Source organism: Protopterus annectens, chromosome 9.part0 (genome assembly GCF_019279795.1).
Source record: "Protopterus annectens isolate FY-2018-M chromosome 9.part0, PAN1.0, whole genome shotgun sequence".
NCBI lineage: Eukaryota > Metazoa > Chordata > Ceratodontiformes > Protopteridae > Protopterus > Protopterus annectens.
The window spans coordinates 966,250,052-966,271,353 of NC_056743.1; the positions used below are offsets into that span (position 1 = coordinate 966,250,052).

General features: G+C 45.1%; 1 protein-coding gene across 2 annotated transcripts in view; it reads left to right on the top strand.

Annotated features, from left to right (window-relative positions):
• The window catches only part of RASEF (RAS and EF-hand domain containing), a 1,118,741-nt gene that overhangs the window by 465,529 nt on the left and 631,910 nt on the right, over positions 1–21,302 (top strand). For both annotated transcript variants that reach the window (XM_044083709.1, XM_044083708.1), the window contains exon 7: positions 7,293–7,361. In XM_044083709.1, coding sequence (XP_043939644.1) covers positions 7,293–7,361 — 69 coding nt within the window. The remainder of the gene's footprint in view (positions 1–7,292; positions 7,362–21,302) is intronic.

The window sequence follows — 21,302 nt, forward strand, 5'->3', positions numbered from 1 at the left end:
AGGCTACTAGTGGAGGTGTATGTGAATTGTAGCGGTTAAGGCAAGATCAGAGAGTAGCATTTTAAATGGGGAAGCTGATAATGCCATATAGCTGCAGTTGTGATCCAGAGTTATAGCTTAGGAGAGACAGCGGTTTTGCTTAGACAGATGAGATTTTAGTGAATGTTTGAAAGCATGATGAGTGGTAGAAAGTCTAATGATTTGAGGTACCTTACTCTTGATATGAATACTATAAATGTGAATCTAGACTCCTTGAATCTAACATGATCAGTGAGCATGGCTAGGAAATATTTGGCTGTACCAGTTGAATAGGGAATACAGAGCTGGACATTTCTGATGTGTAAGAGGGAGAAGCCAAAGAAGACAAAAGTATCTAAGGTGCAAACAAGCTGGGACAATATAGTGGAGAGGCGGTTAATAAATATTTTGGCTCCATAGTGCAATCTAGGAATGAGAAACGTGGAGATTGGCAATTTTTTAAGGATCACTGAGAAAGGATTTAGCTCAATAGATATGTCTGGATTTTGGTGATAATGGGAGATGATAGTATTAACATATACATCAAGTTTAATCATATGATCAGGTGTCAGACCCAAAAAACAAATTTGTAGTATTAAATGTGATAGAAGCAAATTTGAACGTCATGAGTTTAGTTTTACTGGAGTTTAGAATTTTCATGGAGTCCTGCAGCTAATGTTATAATTGGATGAAGCTCTTCTTAGGTGACTACTATGGCCAGAAAGAGAGGAAACTTTGTTATCTTGATGTTCTATGCTGTACTGACTATGTGGCAGCACTTGGTAGTCATTTATTGCGAACGCTTATTTTGTTCTCACAACAAATGCCTTGAAGGGGTTAGACGTATTGATTTTTTTTTTGTTTGTTTGTTTTTGTCTTTCCAGTAATGCATACAGAGTGCTGGAGCACTTGGAAGATGAGGCTAACTTGTCCTACTATATTAAACCATATCTTAAAGAGTGGCATGATCTGAATTTACCTCTAATGTTCAGAATCTCTGGACCTGAAGCTTTTTTCCAGTGATGCTATCATTCATTTATGATGGACTATATTTGAGTGGTAGGGAGAAGTCCAGCTTGCTGGTCCTGTGGAGAAGTCTTATCCCCGCCCTGTTGGGCTTCCCCCGCTACTGCAAAGGGTTTCTGAGCTCTGATGTTCATCGTGCATACAGCTGCAGTCATTACAGATGGGTTATCCTGCCGTCAGGCGGGTCCTCGGTCGGCCGAATTCCAAAGTCAAGGTCCGGCCGAATTCCAAAGTCTAGGTCCGGCGTCGGTTGTCGTCGCTTCTTCCCTGACGTCAGTGCGACAGGGGGTATAAAAGAGGCAGCCGACGCCATCTTCTTCAGTCTTTCTTGCCACGCGGTGCCCGAAGCAGAAGCAGTTCGCAAGTGCCGGTCGGCCAGCTCCTGAGATTTGCGAAAATGTTTCAGCCGAAGTCGTCTTAAAAGCTAAGTACCCCATTGGGGAAACTTTTCTTGCTTCTGACCGATGTCAGACAAAGTTAATAATTGCATTTCATGTGGGAAGCGAATACCGCATAAGGATTTCCACTCTTTCTGTATACCTTGTTTAGGCCCAGACCACGACGTCTCGGCCTGCCGTTTTTGTGCTAGATTCAACAAGCGCACTATTAAGCGCTGGGCGGAGTTCGCCCTTCACTATTTTGGTAAAAAAATTAATTATATTATGTCGTCGGATACTCAGACTCCAGTTTTGAGTAAAAGACGCAAAGATAAGGACCGACTTACGAGGTCCGCACCGACTACTGAAACCACGCTAAGGCCGACTACTGGTTCTCCGGTTTTCAGCGAGGCGCCTACGCAGCCCCTGAGTACTGATGACTCTACATTACCGGTGTTTCAGTACCCGAGGTCGCAGGCTCCTCGGTCCCCATTCCTACTACAGATACCGACGTCACTCTTGGCGGGGAAACACAGAGTTTAGACAGGCCTGCCATTTCTCAAGGTGTCTTCAGGCCTTCCTCCTTCTCTATTAAAGCTTTCACAAAATCTAAAGCAGCCATGAAAACCAAAAAACAGGGACCTCAAACCCCCTCTCAAGGCCCCATGCCTAAAAAACAGATGCTCAAAAAGGCTGAGGATTTGATTACTCTTATCAGGGGTTCTCAACCCCCCTTGGACAAAAGGCCCAGATTAGAGGAAGACTACCCTTCCTCAGATCAAGCCTCTATTACCTCTGAACATTCTGAGGACCAGGACTATGCCTATTCTCCTTTTGAAGACTCTGATGCAGAGGAGTCTATTCCCTCGGTCTCCCCCCCTGAGGACTGCTCTTTTGGGGAAACCCTGCATACATTGAGGGAACACTTTCACTGGGAAGGCCAAGATTACTCAGATTCCAAGAAAAGGCTCAGGGATTTTCTCTTGCTCCCCCAGCATAGGCTCCTGGCTATCCCTCATGTTTTAGATATATTGGATGATGTGTACACAGAAGCCAGCCTTAATCCAGATTCTTTACCTCCAGCTCCTGTTAAACCAGACGGGTATTACCGGGTTCCTGATTCACACCAGTTCCTATACAAAAGCCATACTGCTGACCCAGAAACTATTTCACTGGGTCCCAAGGGAATTAAAGCCTCTACTGCTAAAAAACATTACCTTCAGAGAGAGATTCCAGAGCTTTAGAAAGGTGGGGGGAAAAAGGTGTATACCTCGGCCACTTTAACCATGAGGGCATTAAACTGTCAGTTCCATATGTTAAAGTATCAACAGTTTTTGTTATCTCAGTTGAAAAGCAAAATGACACAACCAGAACAACCAGATTTAAGAGAGTTGCAGGATTTGTTGCATGGTGCAGAGCAAGTGGGTAAGCATACCTTGCAGTGTGGTTTTGATGCTTTAGAGGCCTCATGTAGAGCTGCTGTTACGGGGTCTGTTATGCGCAGACATGCTTGGCTCAAAGAGCATGCCTTACCAGATCATGTCAAAGCTAAATTATTAGATGCACCTCTTCAAAAAGATGTATTGTTTGGTGTTAAAGCTGAGGAGGTACTAAAGAAAATGGAGGAAAAAGCGAAATCAATGCAAACAGTGAAAGATTTCCTGCAGGTACAACCTCCACATTTCAGCAGAAGCTGTCCTTCAAAAAATTGGTCCTTTCCAGCCACGGACAGACCTCAAAGGGGCAGATACAGACGCCCAAGGGGTAGAGGACAACCTCAAGGATCTTTCAGAGCCAGACAGTGGCAAGCACCAACCCCAAGAGGTGGAGAAGATAGATCACAGTCATTCAGAAAGCAGACACAATGACTTCCCCCTTTACCTGCCAAGCAAAGCTTTAATGGCAGCACCTTTGGGCGGAAAACTGGCATTATTCTCAAAAAATTGGCATATTGTTACAAAAGACAAATGGATTCTGGACATTATAGACAGAGGCTACAGGTTCCACTTTCACACCCTTCCAAAAATGAGAGGCATGCCAAACCTGCCACAAAATCAAAGGGCAGAGGCACAAAAACAAATTTCAGCTCTCATGGACATGAAAGCGATTCAAGAGGTACCTGCAAAAGAACAAGGTCAAGGGTTTTATTCCAGACTATTCCTGGTACCAAGAAAAAACAAAGATTGGAGATCTATCTTAGACCTATCCATCCTAAACACATATTTACAGGTACCAAAATTCAAGATACTCACATTACAGCAGCTTCTTCCCATGCTGGGCAAGGAGTCTTGGCTGGTAACAATGGACCTCAAGGAGGCATACCTGCATGTCCCAATCAGGCAAGATTGCAGAATATACCTCAGATTTCTTGCAGGTTCAACCCATTATCAATTCTCTGCATTGCCCTTTGGCTTTATCTACTGCGCCCAGAGTGTTTACGAAATGCCTGGCATCAGTAATCGCCTTTTGCAGACTTCAAGGAATACAAATATACCCATATCTGGACGACTGCCTGATCCAAGCGGACAGCAAGGACATACTTCTGAAACACCTGGCATTTGTAATAAAACTGTTGAACTTTCTGGGATACACAGTCAACAAAAAGAAATCAAAACTAATACCCTCTCAACAAATAATTTTCCTGGGTGCCAGCTTGAATACAGCCACCCAGATGGCCATGCCAGACAAACAAGGGCAACTGTCTCAATACTTCAGCAAAATGGCAACCTTCACCAGGCTGACTGCAAGGAAAGTCCTGCAGGCTCTGGGATTCATGGCATCTTGCATCCTACTAATCCCATGTGCAAAGCTGCATATGAGGAAACTTCAATGGTACCTAAAAAACTTATGGTCTCAACACAGCCACAGCTTGGAAACAATTATACCACTCATTCCATGCCTTCAAAAGGAATTTCTGTGGTGGGCTCTAGCATGCCAAAGAAACATAGGTCTCCCTTTCTGCGTACCTGCGTACTTCAAGCAACTCAAATCATCACAACAGACGCCTCAGACTACGCCTGGGGAGCTCACATGACAGATCAGTGCATTCAGGGAAAATGGTCCCAAAAAGAGAAGCACCTACACATCAACCAAAAGGAAATGCTAGCCATGCAAAATGCTATTATGGCCTTCAAAGACCTACTGCATCCATAACACTATTGATAAGGACAGACAACACCACAGTGATGTGGTACATAAACAGGGGGGAACTCATTCATACCCCCTGTGCAGGCAAGCCATGACCATGTGGAACACAGCACTGGAATTGCAAATTCAACTACAGGCACAATTCCTGCCAGGGAAGGAAAACACACTGGCAGACAGCCTAAGCAGAAATATGACAGATCCACGTGAATGGAAGTTGCATCCTCAAGTTTTCACAAAGATAACTCAGGCATGGGGACAGCCAGACATAGATCACTTTGCTTCCCACAGAAATTACCAATTGAAAAACTTCTGTTCAAGGACCTGTCATCCACAAGCCTGGAAAGTGGACGCACTTTCTTTCAATTGGACAACGTTGACAGTCTATGCCTTTCCGCCTCTTCCTCTGCTGCCCAAAGTTCTATTAAAAGCCAGAGCAGAGAGGCCGAAAATGATTCTCATTGCTCCGGATTGGCCAAGACAACACTGGTATCCGCTCCTGAAGAGCCTGACACATTCCCCACCATGGATCCTACCTCTAGTCCCGCTTCTGTTGTCCCAGCACAACTTCAAGACTCTTCACAGCCAGCTCAAAACCCTAAATCTAGCTGCATGGAGAATCCCTTGATTTCCCAACAGACCCTCCTCTCTAAGGAGGTGCAGGATGTCATCTTAGAGGCCAGAAAAGCCTACTCCGCCAAATGGAAAAAAGTTTGTGCCTGGAATCAAGAAAAGGGCCAGAACCCTTGGGTAATAAATTTACCTCAAATTTTACAGTACCTAGCTGAGATGTAAAACAGTGGACTTTCCTTCTCCTCCATCAAAATCCACGCTTCAGCCATTTCTGCACAATACAACACAGATCCTCCATTATTCTCTCATCCTCTCTTAAGACAGTTCCTCAGAGGGGCAAAGAATATAAAACCCCCAAGGAAACCACCAGTCCCTGCTTGGGACCTCAACTTCGTATTGGAAAAGCTGACCCTTCCTCCCTTCGAGCCAGCTGCTTCAACAGAACTACAATACTTGTCATGGAAAACAGCCTTCCTTCTGGCTATCACCTCAGCATGCAGGGTTTCGGAACTACAGGCCCTCATGGCTGTACAACCTTTCATCATTTTCCATCAGGACAGTTTCCTTATGAACCAACCCTACCTTTATGCCAAAGGTAGTATCAGTGTAGCTTTGAATCAGACTATCCACTTACCTACCTTTTATCCTAATCCGCAAAACAAAGGGGAAAGACTACTGCATTCCTTGGACATTCACAGACAACTTTGTTATTATTTGGACAGAACAAAGCCATTCAGGAAATCCAAGCAACTCTTTGTGTCCTATGCTACAGGTGCTCAAGGAAAGGCTATTTCCAAACAGACAATCTCAAAATGGATAGCCCACTGCATACGCTTTTGTTACTCTTTTCATGGAAAAGCTGTGCCTTCAAGCATCAGATCCCACTCCACCAGGGCCACAGCTACCTCTGCAGCTTTCCTAAGGGGGGTTCCTACCAAAGACATTTTGGAAGCAGCCACTTGGAGTTCAGAGCACACGTTCTCCAAACACTATCACCTTCCACTATACTCTAAATCTAGAGCGGGATTTGCCACAGCTGTCTTCTAGGGCATCCTCGCTCCTCCTAGTTCCACTTAGTGCCTGCCACCCCTACTTAGCTTTGGGATTCTTCCCATCTATAATGACTGCAGCTGTATGCACGATGAACATAGTACAGTTTTGTACCTACCATAAATGTAGATGTTAGAGTGCTCATACAGCTGCAGTCCAGGTCCCCCCCCCTCCGTCCCCTCTTAGGACAGGCCTTATGACAAACACCTTCTCATACAACCTATTTGGGGTATTCTTTTATGGTGTATTTGCTTGCAACTACTGTGTTTTGATTATTCTATTTTGCATGATTACATAAGTTTATGTTTTGCCTTCCTTCTGGAGGCACCTGACATCTGGGGCAAGAAAAACTGAAGAAGATGGCGTCGGCTGCCTCTTTTATACCCCTGTCGCACTGATGTCAGGGAAGAAGCGATGACAACCAACACCGGACCTAGACTTTGGAATTCGGCCAACCGAGGACCCGCCTGACAGCAGGATAACCCATCTGTAATGACTGCAGCTGTATGAGCACTCGAACATCTACATTTATGGTAGGTACAAAACTGTACTTTACATATATCCTGCAGCAGAAAGCATACCTCTGCACTCTGACTGCCAAAGTTTGTGCATTTTGCACAGTGACAGCATGTATTGGATTGGGCTGTACTTTGTGGATGAAACACCTAGTGGTCTTTTTAGATGTACCCCCCCCAGCAGTGAGTCCGAGACACTTCCCTCCCACCAAGATGACAAGCTAGCAATGACTACTAACTGCCGTACTACCCTGCCAGTCTTTTCCATCATCATGCTGCTAACTGAACGCTGATCTTCTGAGTTGTAGTTAGGACTTTATTCATCTGTACCACCTTGGTATATTCTTGACATTATTCTGCAATTAACATGGTGCCATGGAGTCGCTCGTTATTGGTGTTTGGAGGCTTTACTACTCAGCTGATTGGCTGAAACTGGCTTGCTTGTTGCCTTGCTTTCCTGTGTGATATGTCATATTGGTTTGTTTGATTATTGGGAGGAAAATGCAGCAAAACTACTAGTAAAGCACCATGCTACACTTTAAGGCTAATTTGAAAATAATAATGATTGTCCCCTCATTTTGTTTTGCAGGGAACAGGATATAATTCGAGGTTATACGGATGAAACAGAAAGCCTGGCAAGACAGGTTGAGATGCTTCAGTAGGTTGTTTTGTTGCTTACATTTTTTGGTCCATATTGCATATGTTAGTATTTAGCCTTGGCTAAAGCATCACTGCATCCCTGTATTATCTTATAAGACCATGCTATATGTAAGGGTCAAAATATGTAAACATACTACTTGTATTTTCCTAGAATAGAAATTAAGGTAATTTATTTGTTCAGTCCAAGAGTCAGTGGTTTTAACCTGGATGTTGGTTTTATGATGCACTGTAGTGTTTAAGAACTTTCCCACTGAGCAACTAAGAGTGGACATAAGTAAGGTGTATATAAGGGCAACACATTATTCTTATTTTGGTAATGCATAATTGTATAATGAGTGTACACTTGATCTAAACTCCTATCTCAGAAAGTTAATTTTGAGATTTACTTGGGGGTGACTAATGTTAAGTTGTCTATCTCGCCTTCGTTTCCTGCTTGTTGGGATCGGAGCCGATCCTTGGCTCCGACTTGGCCATCTTCTATAGCTCGAGAGCTGTTTACTGGCTCGAGGCTACCCCTTATCCCATGATGCCTAGCACTAGCTACCCAGATCTCGTGTGCCACTTCAGCTGCGAGGTTCGTTGTTATTGGCTCAGGCTCGTATAACCTTTTTGATCTACCTTTTCTGTTAGATTAGGGTTTTTACTAGTAGTTTACTGTTAAAATAATATTTGCTAACTAGTTGTTGTTGTAGTTTAGTGTATTTGTAGTTTTCCCTTAGAACTCGTTTAAGTTAGAGAGTTCTTCCCCTCCACCCCATCCCTTTTGTAGGTAGCGTTTTAGTTTAGCTTCTTCTTTCTGATTGTAGGTACCCGTTTAAGTTAGAGGCTTCCTAGTTTAAATATATATATATATATATATATATATATATATATATATATATATATATATATATATATATATAAAAACTATCTTTAAACTGTGTATTGTTTGTTTTTTGTGGTTAGTGTTTAGCATTAGTTTAGTTTTCTTGCTCGGCCCTTGGCCAAAAACAATTTAGAGTTATGTCTAAAGAATCCAAGGTGTCTGGATTCAAAAAGCATTACTTATGCTATCGGAAAATGTCTCTGACAGATGGGCACACTTCTTGTGTCTATTGCTTAGGCGCAGTGCACCTGCAGGACTTTTGTTCTGTATGCCATGCATTTAGCCCAAGAGTTCTGCAGGAGCACAAAAATAAACTTATTTTGAGGGGTCTTCTCAAGCCCCAGGATTCACCAGCCAAGGCTCAGCCGGTGAAATCTCCTAAACCGACCAAATCGTCGGCTCCCAGCTCAGAGCCGTCATTGGCCCAAACCTTACCTACTACTATTTCGGTTCCGGCTGGAACCGAGGAGACTACCTCCCCGTCGACTCCACCAGTACCTTCGGAGCCATTGCGGACCCATAAGAGGCCGAGGTCCCCTTCTCTAGAATCTATACATTCGACTCCTCGGTCTCCCCTATTGCAAAGTGACCGTAGACACAGATCATCCCACTCTTCTCGGTCCTCTAGGCTCTCTGATCACGACGTGGAGAGAATGGTCAGTAGATTGTTGAAGTCGCAGGCACTGGCCAAAATGTTGTCCAGCCCTCTTCAACAGGTGTTGGCTCCATCCGTTTCTATCGATGTTCCTCCTCTGACTCCATTGAGCTCGGAGCCGGAGTTTGTTGGGGTTCGAATCGTTCAACCGTTGGCACTGATAACGATTTCTCCTTTGGTTCCATCGTTAGCTCCGATCCCCTCGATGGTGCTGTCTCTGTCGAAGGATCTGGGTGCCAAGACTCTCTTGTCTGCTCCGAAGGGGCGAGTAGCATCGGACCCTTGTCCTACCACGTTTTCCCTCTTGGAGCGTCTGCGTGGGTGAGCTCAGCTCCTACATCGGCCTCGGAGCCATCTCCCTCAGTGCGGAGGAGGATTCCAGTTTCCTCAGAGCCGGAGCCTTCTCTGCATCGTGGCAGGGATGCCTTCGATGTCATGAGGAGTGTACTGGCCTCTGAGTCAGCTCCACCTTTGACCCCACTGGCTCTGTCCCTTGTTGTACCTGCGTCAATCTCTGTCCCTCCTCCAGACCCCAAGCATGGGGAACCGACGCTTCAGAGCACCCCATTGGGTGTTTCCTCTTCTTCCGAGGCCTCTCCTGATCATTCAGAGGAGCCCCATTGGAAGAGGAAGTGCAAGAGGAAGCACATTGACTCCCCTGAGTCTGTCCCTTTGGATATGGATTTGGATGAATTGTAAGGGTCCCAGAGATCCCCCTCTGAAGATGTTTCCTTTTCGGACATCCTAGAAATGCTTAAGCAGAGTGGGAACTGGAATGTCCTAGCCCCTACCGAGGATGAATCTGTATTCCTGGATGTGTTCGGTTCCCGACCTTCCACCTCCTGGATTTCTCCACCCTTCGATCCACTAATGGCAGTTGTGGCTCTAAGGGTTTGGTCAGCCCCAGACACAGTGGAACCAACCCCGAGGAAACCTGGCAAGTTTATCTCTGCACCCCCTGATAAACAGTTCCTTACTAAGGGTGTTCCCGTAGATGCCATGGTGGTAGCAGCAGCCACTAAAAAGGAGTTAGCGGAAACTTCTTCCTCTGTCCATCCTCCTAGCAAGGAGTCTAGGACCATGGATAGATACGGGAAGCGAATGTTTGTTTCAGCGACCTTTTCCATGAGGTCACTGAATTACTTATGCCATTTTACCAGGCTTCAGAGAGATCTCCTGAAAGAGCTCGGAGATTCCCTCCAGGATCCATCAGCTGAAGGGGCTCAAGCTAAAGTGGCTTCTCAGCTGGCGACCCTTAATTTCTATAGTCAACTCTTCCATGAGGCTCATTTACTATGCAGTCATTGGTGCAAGTAGAGCTGCAGGTACAGGCGTAGCCCTCAGGAGACACGCTTGGATACAGCTGTGTAACTTTGCGGAACCCTTTAGAGCGTCGTTCACCAACACTCCCTTTGACGGTTCCTTTCTTTTTGGACCACAGGTGAAAGGCACTCTGACTAGGTGTGAGCAGGAAGGCAAGACTCTCTCTGCCGTGGGAGTCCATTTTTCCACTCCTTTCAGACCATACCCCAAGGGTCAGAAGAGTGGTTAAAATGTGGCTTCAGAAATCCCAGGGAGTCCCGCCTGACACGTAATGATTTTTCCTCCAGGGGCAGAGGAGAAAACAACAACAGATGCTGCCCTCAGGGCAGAGGGGGTCATCAGAACCAGGGCAGCAGAGAATCCTTCTCTGATAAGCCCTTCCAGCATCCCTGAAGGGGTTGCCCGGCTGCCTGCCTCTGGAGGCAGTCGGGGGAAGATTTTCACTGTACCCAAATGCCTGGCAAAACATAACACTAGACAAATGGGTACACTCTATTATATCCGGAGGCTACATAATTCTCTTCCTTCAAAACCCCCGTTATCATCAAGCAAGTCCCTTCCAGATGTTCCACCCAATCTGAGGGCCCAAGCAGTCATAGAAGTTTCAAGACTGCTAGAAAAAAGAGTCATCCAGGAAGTCCCGGCAGACCAACACGCATCCGGAACTTACTCAAGGTTCTTTTTGGTACCAAAAAAGACAGGGGACTGGAGACTAATATTGGATCTCAGCAGACTAAACAAGTCTGTTCAAAGAACGAGGTTTTGGATGGTCACGCTACAGTCCATTCTACCCTTCTTGGGTCAGGACAATTGGATGTGCTCAACAGATCTCCAGGATGCGTACTACCACATCAAAATGGACAGGCGCTCAAGGAGGTTCCTTCGCTTCCGGTTGGGAGCCAGTCACTACCAGTTCAGAGCTCTGCCCTTTGGTCTCACCACAGCCCCCAGGGTGTTTATCAAATGCATGACAGTAGTCACTGCTCACCTGAAGCATCGAGGATTCCAGGTGTTTCCATATCTAGACTGGCTCCTTACTGCTACTACCAGGCATCAACTTCTTCAAGCCAGGGACTATAGGATTACAATTTGTGCCCAGCTAGGCATTACTATAAATTTTGAAAAATCTGCCTTGTTGCCCTGTCAATCTATTACCTATATAGGAGCAGATTTAGATACAAGAAGTATGTCCGCAAGACTACCACCAGACCGGGTGGCCACAGTTCGACAACAAGTCCATGTCCTCATGCAATGCAAAAGGGCACAAGTCAGGGCGGTCCTTCAAACTCTGGGCTCTGTGGCAGCGGCAATTCTTCTGATACCTCTGGGCCGTTTTCACATGAGAATTCTTCAGTGGCTCCTTTTCACACAGTGGTCCTTTCAACAGCTCCCCATGTCTCACATGATCATGATTACAGAAACATGCGAAAGGCACCTTTCCTGGTGGATGGTCTCCCCACTAGTGTCTCAGGGCAGACCATTCATCCAGCCCCCTCCGGTTGCCACAGTGACCACGGATGCCTCACTGATGGGGTGGGGGGGAGGCATTATCAGGGCAGGACAGTCCAAGGCACTTGGCAGCCTCACGAGTACCATCTGCACATAAATGTCTTGGAGATGAGAGCCGTGCTTCTAGTGTTGCAAGCCCTTCAGGACTCTCTCCCTTCCGGGACCATTGCAATTCAAATGGACAACATGTCAGTGGTGTGGTACATCAACAAGCAGGGCTGAACCAGGATCTACCCCCTATGTCGAGAAGCACTCAGATTCTGACAGTGAGCAATTTCCTCCCAACGATTTCTGATTGCGACGCACATCCCTGGGAAGTCCAACGTCATAGCGGACAGGCTCAGCAGAGCTATTCTCATGCCTCAAGAATGGTCTCTGAATCAGGTAGTTGCAGATCTGATCTTCCGCAAATGGGGACAGCCTTGTTGGGATCTGTTTGCCACCCCTTTCAACAGCAAATGCAGCAACTACTTCTCCCTTTTACTGCTTCCCGGTCACCCTCCCAGAGACGTTCTAGTCCACGATTGGCCTCAGGAACTTCGTTATGCCTTCCCGCCATTCCCTCTTATACCCAAACTTATACAGAAAGCTATTCAGTTGGGTTGCAAAATGATCCTCATTGCCCCCTACTGGCCTCTACAGATATGATTTCCGTTCCTGCACCGTTACCTCCTCGAGCAGCCCTGGATTCTGGATCCTATTCCAGACCTCCTGATTCATCAGTCAGGAGAGCTGCATCGATCCCTCCAAACACTCCAGCTCACAGCTTGGTTGATCCAATTCCAACCCTAGCCAGGCTTCCCAGCATTTCCCTGGCCGTACGTGAGATCATTGTCTCCTCTCACAAATCCAGACCATAAATGAAGGGCTACAAAACTAAAGGAGATGGAGTTTCAGTATTTATCAAAGACATGCACACCTCCGGGCTGGTCAAATGGTATGATGCACAAGAGACACTCCAAGTGCAATTAACAGTTGACAAAACATCTATTCAGATCATAGCTAGCTACAGACCCTCAACCATGACTCAGGACACCCACCCCACCTATCTGGACTTACTTGAATCCATCAAGGTTCAACCCTCTACCCTGATCCTGGATGACTTTAACTACCCAACCATAGAGTGGAAGACCTATTCTAGTCCAAACATGAATGCCCAGAGATTCCTCAACTTCATCAGTGCCAGTGCATTGAATGGTTGACACCCCTACGAGAGGTGTAAATATCCTGGACCTGGTACTAACCAACACTGTAGCGCCCATACAGTGTCATCCTCCTTGGTAAGACCTGACCACAAAGCGATCACGTTCAAAGTCACCATCTTCCCTGCCCCCCACATCAGGGTCAAATGAAAAAAACTTTTCAAAAGCTGACTACAACCTCCTGAAAGCAGTTATAAGCAGTTTCACAGACACCGTCCCTTCAGTTGGAACTAGCACTAATGTCTGCCTACACCAAAAAATATATACGAGCATATATATAGCTGCATCTACTCAGCAATACCTGACAGGACGAAATCATCTTCCTCAAGAAAGAGTAATCCTGTCTGGTGGACAGCAGCAATAAACAAACTCTATAATAAACGGAAAAAAATGCTGTCCAGGTTAAAGAAGGATCAGGTGCCAAGTTGGAAGCAATCTCTCCTTTGTCTGAACAAGCAAATAAGAACACTGGTGAAATCCCCCAAGGCCAACTTCAAGTCCAAATTGGCCACATCTACTACCAGCAATCACAAGGCCTTCTTTACATATGTCTTCAGTCTGAAAAGTAATACCCAAATCTGCTCTGAACTGGTGGTAAGTAACACTGCACACACAAACACCATAGATGTAGCCAACCTGCTGGCAGACAGGTTCAGTGAAAACTTCACGCCCTGTCCCCCCATCAGTAAACCAGGTCACCCCAGCACCTGCATCCCTCCCCTCATCACCAGGGAACAAGTGTTTAATACCCTCTCAAAGGCAATACAGTCTCCATGGGACCTGACAACATCCCTGGCTGTATCCTGCATGAGCTCAGGCATGAGCTGTCAGCTCAATTAGGCACCCTCTTCAGTGAAAGCCTGAGCACTGGCTTTGTCCTGGCCGAATGGAGAGACAGCCACTGTCATCCCTCTACACAAAGGTGGAGCATCCACTGACCCAGACAGTTGTAGGCCCATCAGCCTAACTAGCCTGATCTGCAAGGCCGTGGGATGCATTATCATGGACCTTATAAGCAAGGACATTGGCAACCTCCATATGCTTGACCTCACACAGTTTGGTTTTGTCAGAGGGAGATCACGCATGTCAAACTTGGTCACCACCTTCAAAACAGTCATCAAAGCCATGGATGAGGGCAAGACAGTGCACACCGCCTACTTTGACCTAGCAAAAACCTTTGACGCTATTCCCCAGTTGAGCATGATAGATAAACTCTCCCAGCTAGGCATCAACCCATATGTTACCAGATGGGTAGCTAACTGGCTCACTGATAGAACCCACTCCATCAAAATAAGGGCTGCCACCTCTAGTAGTAGATCCTTAACAAGTGGCATACCCCAAGGATCGATCTTGGGGCCTCTACTGTTTATATACTTTTCTGAGGTGCAAGCCAAAACCAGTGTTCTGTGGCTGACCAAGTTTGCAGATGACTGCAAGCTGGGTGCTGTCTTTAATTCCCCTCTTGATGTGAACATCCTCCAAGAGAGCATTACCCATACTAATTACTGGTGCCAGAATCATGGCCTCAGACTGAATGCTAAGAAATGCATCATTATTCCCTTTGAGGAAATGGAATCCCCACTAATTATCACATTAGTAACAATGTACTTAAGCACACAGTCAATCGTGAGGGACTTGGACACCCGGGTTGATAGCAACCTGACTTTTGACCACGATGTTGCTGCTGTTGTACGGAAGGCTTTCTACATGGCCTGCCTCATAAGTAAAGGTATTTCATCCAGGAACAAGGAGGTCATAACATCCCTGTAGTCCTACCTTATCAGACCCATTATCGAATACAATGCCCCCTTTGGCATGTACCTTTCCAAGCACATGCAGCAGCTGGAGAGACCACAGAGATTCCTGACCAGGAAAATCTAGAGTCTGAAATACCTATCATATACACATAGGCCCTATCCCTTTACTCAGTCTCTTAAGACTGCTCAGAGTTGACCTGCGTCTGGCATACTAGGCCATCGCAGACCCAGCCTTGATGGAGTTGCTGCATATTCGTAAGTCAAGCTCCACTCGCGCAGTCCACATGCAAGGCCTCAACCTGGTCTGTGACATTAATAGAACTTGTTGGCAGGATACATGTGTCCCAAAGACTCCCCATCTGTGGAATAGACTCCCTGTCCATGTCAAGTAGAGTACATTTCTAGCCCTCTTTGAGGAACCTGGATGACTGGATGGGAAATGGAAAATACACCCCTGGGGTCCCACCTTTGTCCCTGCTGGACAGGGGAAACAGGTGCTGACTTTCTGGGAACATGGGCAAAATTCTTGGCTAGGCTTATAAGGGCCTCCTGGCCAATATCCTAGTATCATCCTATAGCTTCTTGTTTTACTTCAAGGTTTTTAACTACTCTGACTACACTTCTTTTGCATTGTGATTTATTTTCTCCTTAAGTGTCAGAGCAGTCTCTGGCGCTGTTAGGTTCCCTGCTAATGTAACACTTATTCTGAAGTAACACAAAATGAGATTGTTTATTGTTATGGAAGGTACAATTTTTTTTTTTTAAGTTTCAGACTTGCTCATAGACACCTGTATATGCAACATACATGCATATTCCCATGCTTGCAAACACAGTATTTGTCTTTGAGGTGCAGTTGTCATACTAAGCATCATAGCTGCGCACTTTCAATCTTCATTTGCCAATAAGAAAAAATTCTATACTTCCTTTTCTAGGAACAAGTGGGTGTTTAAGCACTGTGTCTACCATCAGTAACTTAACTCTTGATGAAAGGGTTTGTGGTAGCCCGAGTACTCGCCTGAGAAGTGAATCTTGATAGCCATGTCAAGAACACATAAAGCTGGTTATAATTCTTTGTAGGTCATGGATCTTTATATGCTTCATGTAGTTACAAAAAAAAATAGTGCAAGAGTGCAAAGTGTTTTACTGACTTTCAAAGCCTTTGAAAGCTGTTAAAGCATTTAACACTGTCAGGCAGATGCAAATGCATGCTAACTGCCCCTCTGTAGAACTAATGGCTTGAAAAGCAGGAAGATACTTCATTATGCCATACTTTTTGTTTATAATAGTGGAAGAGTGAAGTTCTAACAACTTAAGTTCTGTTTACCCTCTGTTTCTGATGTCTTTCCTGAGATCACTGTTGCAGCATTACTATCTGATGGGATATCCTGCCAAACATAGCAATACGTTTGGCCAGCATACCAAAACCTGGGTGCCTTCCTCTCAAGCCATAGGTCCTGTGTAAGTCCAAACACAAGAAAACTAGGAGATACTTAAGGGATGTTTGGATGTGAATTACTTTCTTGCCGGCAGCCCACACTGTGAACCTGTGATTCAACTTCAGTCTAACAAAAGTATAATCAGTGTCATTTCCATTGCCTTAGGTAGATAAATACCTCATTTGGGGAGTCTTTCTTTTTTAAGAATAAAATGTTTTATTTAATGTTATCTAAGGTGAAAATGTGGTTGGATAGAGGCAGATTCCGTACAAGGACAATCACTCTAAATGATTATTTTGTCTGTGAGGCAGTCGTAGTTGGGACTGTTCTGTCTGCCAATCTTTCATCCCTAAGATCCTTAGGAACTGCTTACACTCTTTAATAAAGAGAACCAAAGAAACTTGTGCAGGATAAAATGGCTTCTAAAGCTTCCCTCTCAGATGTCCATCTTTTGCTGAAAAAGAAACTAAGGAAATCTAAGACTGACATTTTATCTGTTCATTTGGACTCAGACAACTCCTTTCTGAATTCTCTCTCAAGTAACTAAGCACTCTTTTAAATTTAGTTATGACACAGCATATGCATCTTACAGAGTGGCTGCACTACAAGATCTGTTCTACGATTTTTTTGGTTAAGACTTCAGTCTTTGCCAGAGAAGGTTACCCTCCAATGTTGACCGTTTCTTTCTTAAAGATCAGAAACCACCTCAGAAAAGAAGTTTGAAGATAAATCTCAGCAGGATTTTGAGGGGGTCTAAATCCTCCATTTTGACAAGTCGGTCTCCTTATGACTATCCTACCCCCCCCCCCACACACACACACACACACACACACACACACACACACACACACACACCTTGGCCATTCTCCTATTCCTCTTTCTAAGAAGGAATCCTTTTAGCTTCTTGTTTGGAAAGATAAAGGGATAACTTCTTGGAGCTAAGAATCCCTTTAGCTTCCTGTTTGGGAATCCATAACATCAGACAAAAGGGTTCTCTCCATTGTTCAGAAGGGTTACATGATGTCTTGACTCACCCTTACTGTCCGTTCAGGCATTTCTCAGCTTCCACCAAACCATGTCCCACTGATTCTTCATTTTCTTCAGGATCTCTTCATTCAGACAACAATAGGGTTGGTTCCCCCCACCTGCAGGGAAAATGGTTTTATTCCAGACTTTCTACTTCCCAGGAAGGAGGACAAGGAGAGACCCATTCTAAATGCCTCTCTTTCTCGACATCTTTTAAAGGAACCAAGTTGAAAAAATGTTAATCCTACAATCCCTTTTTCCAGTGATCCTTACTCAAACTTTTCTTGTGACTTTAGAGGACTCATATATCCTCTTTCCTTCACTCAGATTACAGAAAGTATTTGAGATTGTGTGCCATTACAGTTTTACCTTCAATTTTTTGCTTTGCCCTTTGGTCTTTCCACTACACCAAGGGTATTAACAAATTGCCTTCCATCTGTTGATGTGTTTTGCAGACTTCAGGGTATTCAGATTTTTATTTACCTGGATGATCTCGTGATTCAGACTTCTTGAAGGGACAAACTTGTGGAAGATCTGCACTTCACAATAGATCTTTTGCTCCATCTGGATTCACTTTGAACTTCAAAAAGTCCCTTTAGATTCTGTCCTGAGACCTGGTGTTCCTTTCTTGAGGCTCAGTACTCGTGTCAGTGACCACCTTCCTTCATCCAGACAAGGTTCAGTTCCTGACAACTTATCTTTAGTACCTTCTACCTTTGATTTGACCTCTGCAAGAGAAATTCTGAGAGCCCTGGGGTACATGGTATCAACTATTCCTGTGATATCTTATGTAAGATTCTACGTGAGGAAGAGTCAGTGGTATCTCAAGTCAGTTTAGACTCCACAGTCCCACCCCCTGAACTTCCCAGTTCTTTCTTGTCCTTCATCAAAAAGGAAGTTTTTTGGTGGGTCAGCCAGACTCCATTCAATAGAGGAGTTCCTTTTCTGGTGCCCTCCCTTTGCCAGGAGCTTTACACAAATTCCTCAGACTTGGCATGGGGGCCATTTCCCAAGAACGTAGAAGTCCATTGTGTCTGGTTAGAGGTAGACAGCAAAGGCCATGTAAGTATAAAGGAAATGAAGGCTCTCATCCTGGCACTTCATTGTTTGAACCACTTTTGGATGTCAACTTCCCTCCAAATTGTCACAGACAGTGCCATAGTGATGTGATCCATAAATAGGGGAACACAGTCTTATCACCTATGCAGATTAGCTTTGACCAGGACATTGCTATCCAATATAGGCTTTCCTTTTAGGTTGCCTTCATTCCCTTGGAATGAAACACAGTAGCAGACTCCTGGAACAGATCCAGGGCAGACTTCTCAAATGTCTCAGCTGTCCATCAGTGGGGTACTCCTAAGACTGATGTCTTTTCCTCCATTTAGAACAGACAACTCAGTTTGTTCTGTTATGGAGTATTATGCTCGGAAGCATAGAGAATGGACACCATGTATTTTTTCCTGGTTGGGGAAATTCCTTTATGCCTTTCCTCCCCTCCTTCTGATTCCCAGTGTCCTCCTCAAAATGAAGAAGCACCAGCCACAAATCATGTTTGTAATTTGCTATGTTCTGTAGTGCTATCTCGCCTTCATTCTTACATATGGGTTCGGAGCCAATTACAAAGCTTGAAGTCTCTCAGTCGGCTCGTGGCAAGGTAGGTATTCCATAGTGCACTAGTAAGAATACCCAGATCTCGTTTGCCATGTCTACGAGTTCAGAAGTGCTCTCTTTCTTGGCCGTGGCTAAGTTGGATTTCTTCATTATTCGATTTCTGTAGTGATCGTTTTTTGATAATAATAGTTTAGTAGAAATGGCTTAACTGTTGTTGTTATAGTAGTAAATTAGTTAGTGTTTTTGAATATTTGCAAAATTGTTGAAAACTTGTTGGCCGTCGCTTCCACAGTCCCTTTTTCTTTCTGAGTGGTGTCCCTTCTTCAGTGTGCTAGTTTTTTGCTATATTTAGATCTCTTAGGCGTAGGTCTGTGTTTTGCTTAGGACCTATTCTAGACTTGTGTTTTTGACTAGAATAAGTAGTTTAAAATTAATAGCTGTGTGCAGTGTCTATTAACTCTTGTTAGCTGGAACTGTTTAGTTAGACTGTTTGTTGAATTTATTGCAATTGTTGCAAATTGTTGACGTCGCTTACTCCTCTGTTTACTGCTAGGTCCGTTTTAAGTTAGAGGACCTAGTCCTCTATTACCTTTTCTCTAGTGTTTTGTTTCCTCAGTAGGGCTGGGCCCATTTAAGTTAGAGGACCTAGTCCTCTGTTTTTGCTCGTCCTTGTGTGTTGTTCTTGAGCAGGGCTAGGCCCGTTTAAGTTAGAGGACCTAGTCCTCTGTTGTTTTTTCCTTGTGTGCAGTGCTTCTTTAGCAGGGCTAGGCCCGTTTAAGTTAGAAGACCTTGTCCTTTCTTCCTGCTTTTCCCTCTTGTGATTGTTTTTTGTGACAATATGTCTGAGGAATGTCTAAGGAATCAAAGGATCATAAACCTTCGGATTTTAAAAAGTGTCTCAAATGTTCTCAAAAAATGTCCCTGACTGATGGACATAGTAATTGTGTTTACTGCCTGGGAGCCATGCATCTTCAGGAGACCTGTTCCTTTTGCCACTCCTTTAGTTCTCGGGTTCTCCAGGAAGGGAAGAATAAATTGATCCTGAAAGGTCACTTTAAACCTTCCTTTGAGGAGGATTTAGCTAGTTCTTCATCATCGCATTCCAGGTCTCCCTCTTCTAAACAAGAGAAGGTCATGTCAGCCAAGATACAGTCTCCCACACTGACTATTTTATCTGGACCTCCACAAAAAATTATAAAAATTGGACAAACCTTCTACCTCTTCGGCTCCACTGTCCTCGGAGCCGGTCAAGATTATCGACATTGACAATCCAGTATTGGCCCCAAGTTTTTCAGGGCCGACTACTGAACACTTACCTTGGAGCCGGTCTAAAGAATTATTACTGGTTTCTCCAACTCTTAGATCTCCGATTTTACAGAGATCTAGATCACCTACCTTGTTTTCCAGATCCTCCAAGAGTCTTTCTGAAGAGGATGTAGAGAGAGTAGTGCTTAGACTCTTGAAGTCGTCGGTGCTAGCTAATTTGTTGCCAGCTCTGACCCAATCGGTTCTGGAGCCGTCTAAGGCCATACTGCCTGCTTTTGTTTTTCTCCGAGCCATGTTGGTCCTTCAGAGCCAGAGCTATCGGTGCCACTTGTGGAACCGTCAGTTCCAGCACCTCTATTGTCTGTCTCTGAGTCGCAGTCCGCTCCAATACCTTCGGCGCCATCCTTGGTGTTAGGAGCTGAAGCTCACCAGTTGACCACGATAGGGATGCTTGGACCTGAACTTCTTCGGTTTCGAGCCTACCTCTCGGTGTGTTAGTTCGGTTGAGTTCCTACATCTATCTCGGAGCCGATCGCTACTTCCGCTTCCTCGGAAACGGGGATGTCCTCGGAGCCAGAGAGATCTGCCTTTGAGATAATGAGGAGCATGCTGTCTAGGTCTTCAGCTCCACACAAAGGTACTGATGCTCTTCCCCCTCAAGCTCTGACCTCTGTCTTGGCACCATCTCTCTCTGTCTTGACTGCAGAGACCCACAGCCTCAGGAGCCCCCATTGCGTGGCCCCCAGTCTTCCGAGACCTCCCCAGAATGCCCTTCTGAGGAGCCTCCTCAGAAGAGAACTTGCAAGAGGAAGCATGTAGACTCCTCTGATGAGTCCATCACCTCTGACACCGATCTCGAGGAGTCAGAAGGACCCCTAGGTCATCCTCTGATGATATCTCCTTCGTGTATGTCTTTCTAGAGATCCTGAAACAGAGAGGCGGCTGGCCCACTGTCACCCCTTCTGATGAGGAGTCAGTGTATCTGCTTTTGGGTCTCAACCTTCAGCGTCTTGGGTGTCTCCACCTTTCGATGAGCTTTTAGATTTAGTCAGGTGAAAGGTGTGGGAAACTCCTGATGCCATGAAACCAGTCCCCAGAAGGCCCAACAAATTTCTTTCAGCCCCCAAAGAGAAAGGGTTTTTGACTAAAGGTGTGCCTGTAGATGCCATGTTGGTAGCAGCAGCCACAAAGAAGGGACTAGTGGAAACTTCCTCATCTGTTCACCCACCGAACAAGGAGTCTCGAATGATGGACAGATATGGGAAGCGTAACTTCTCTTCAGTGGCTTT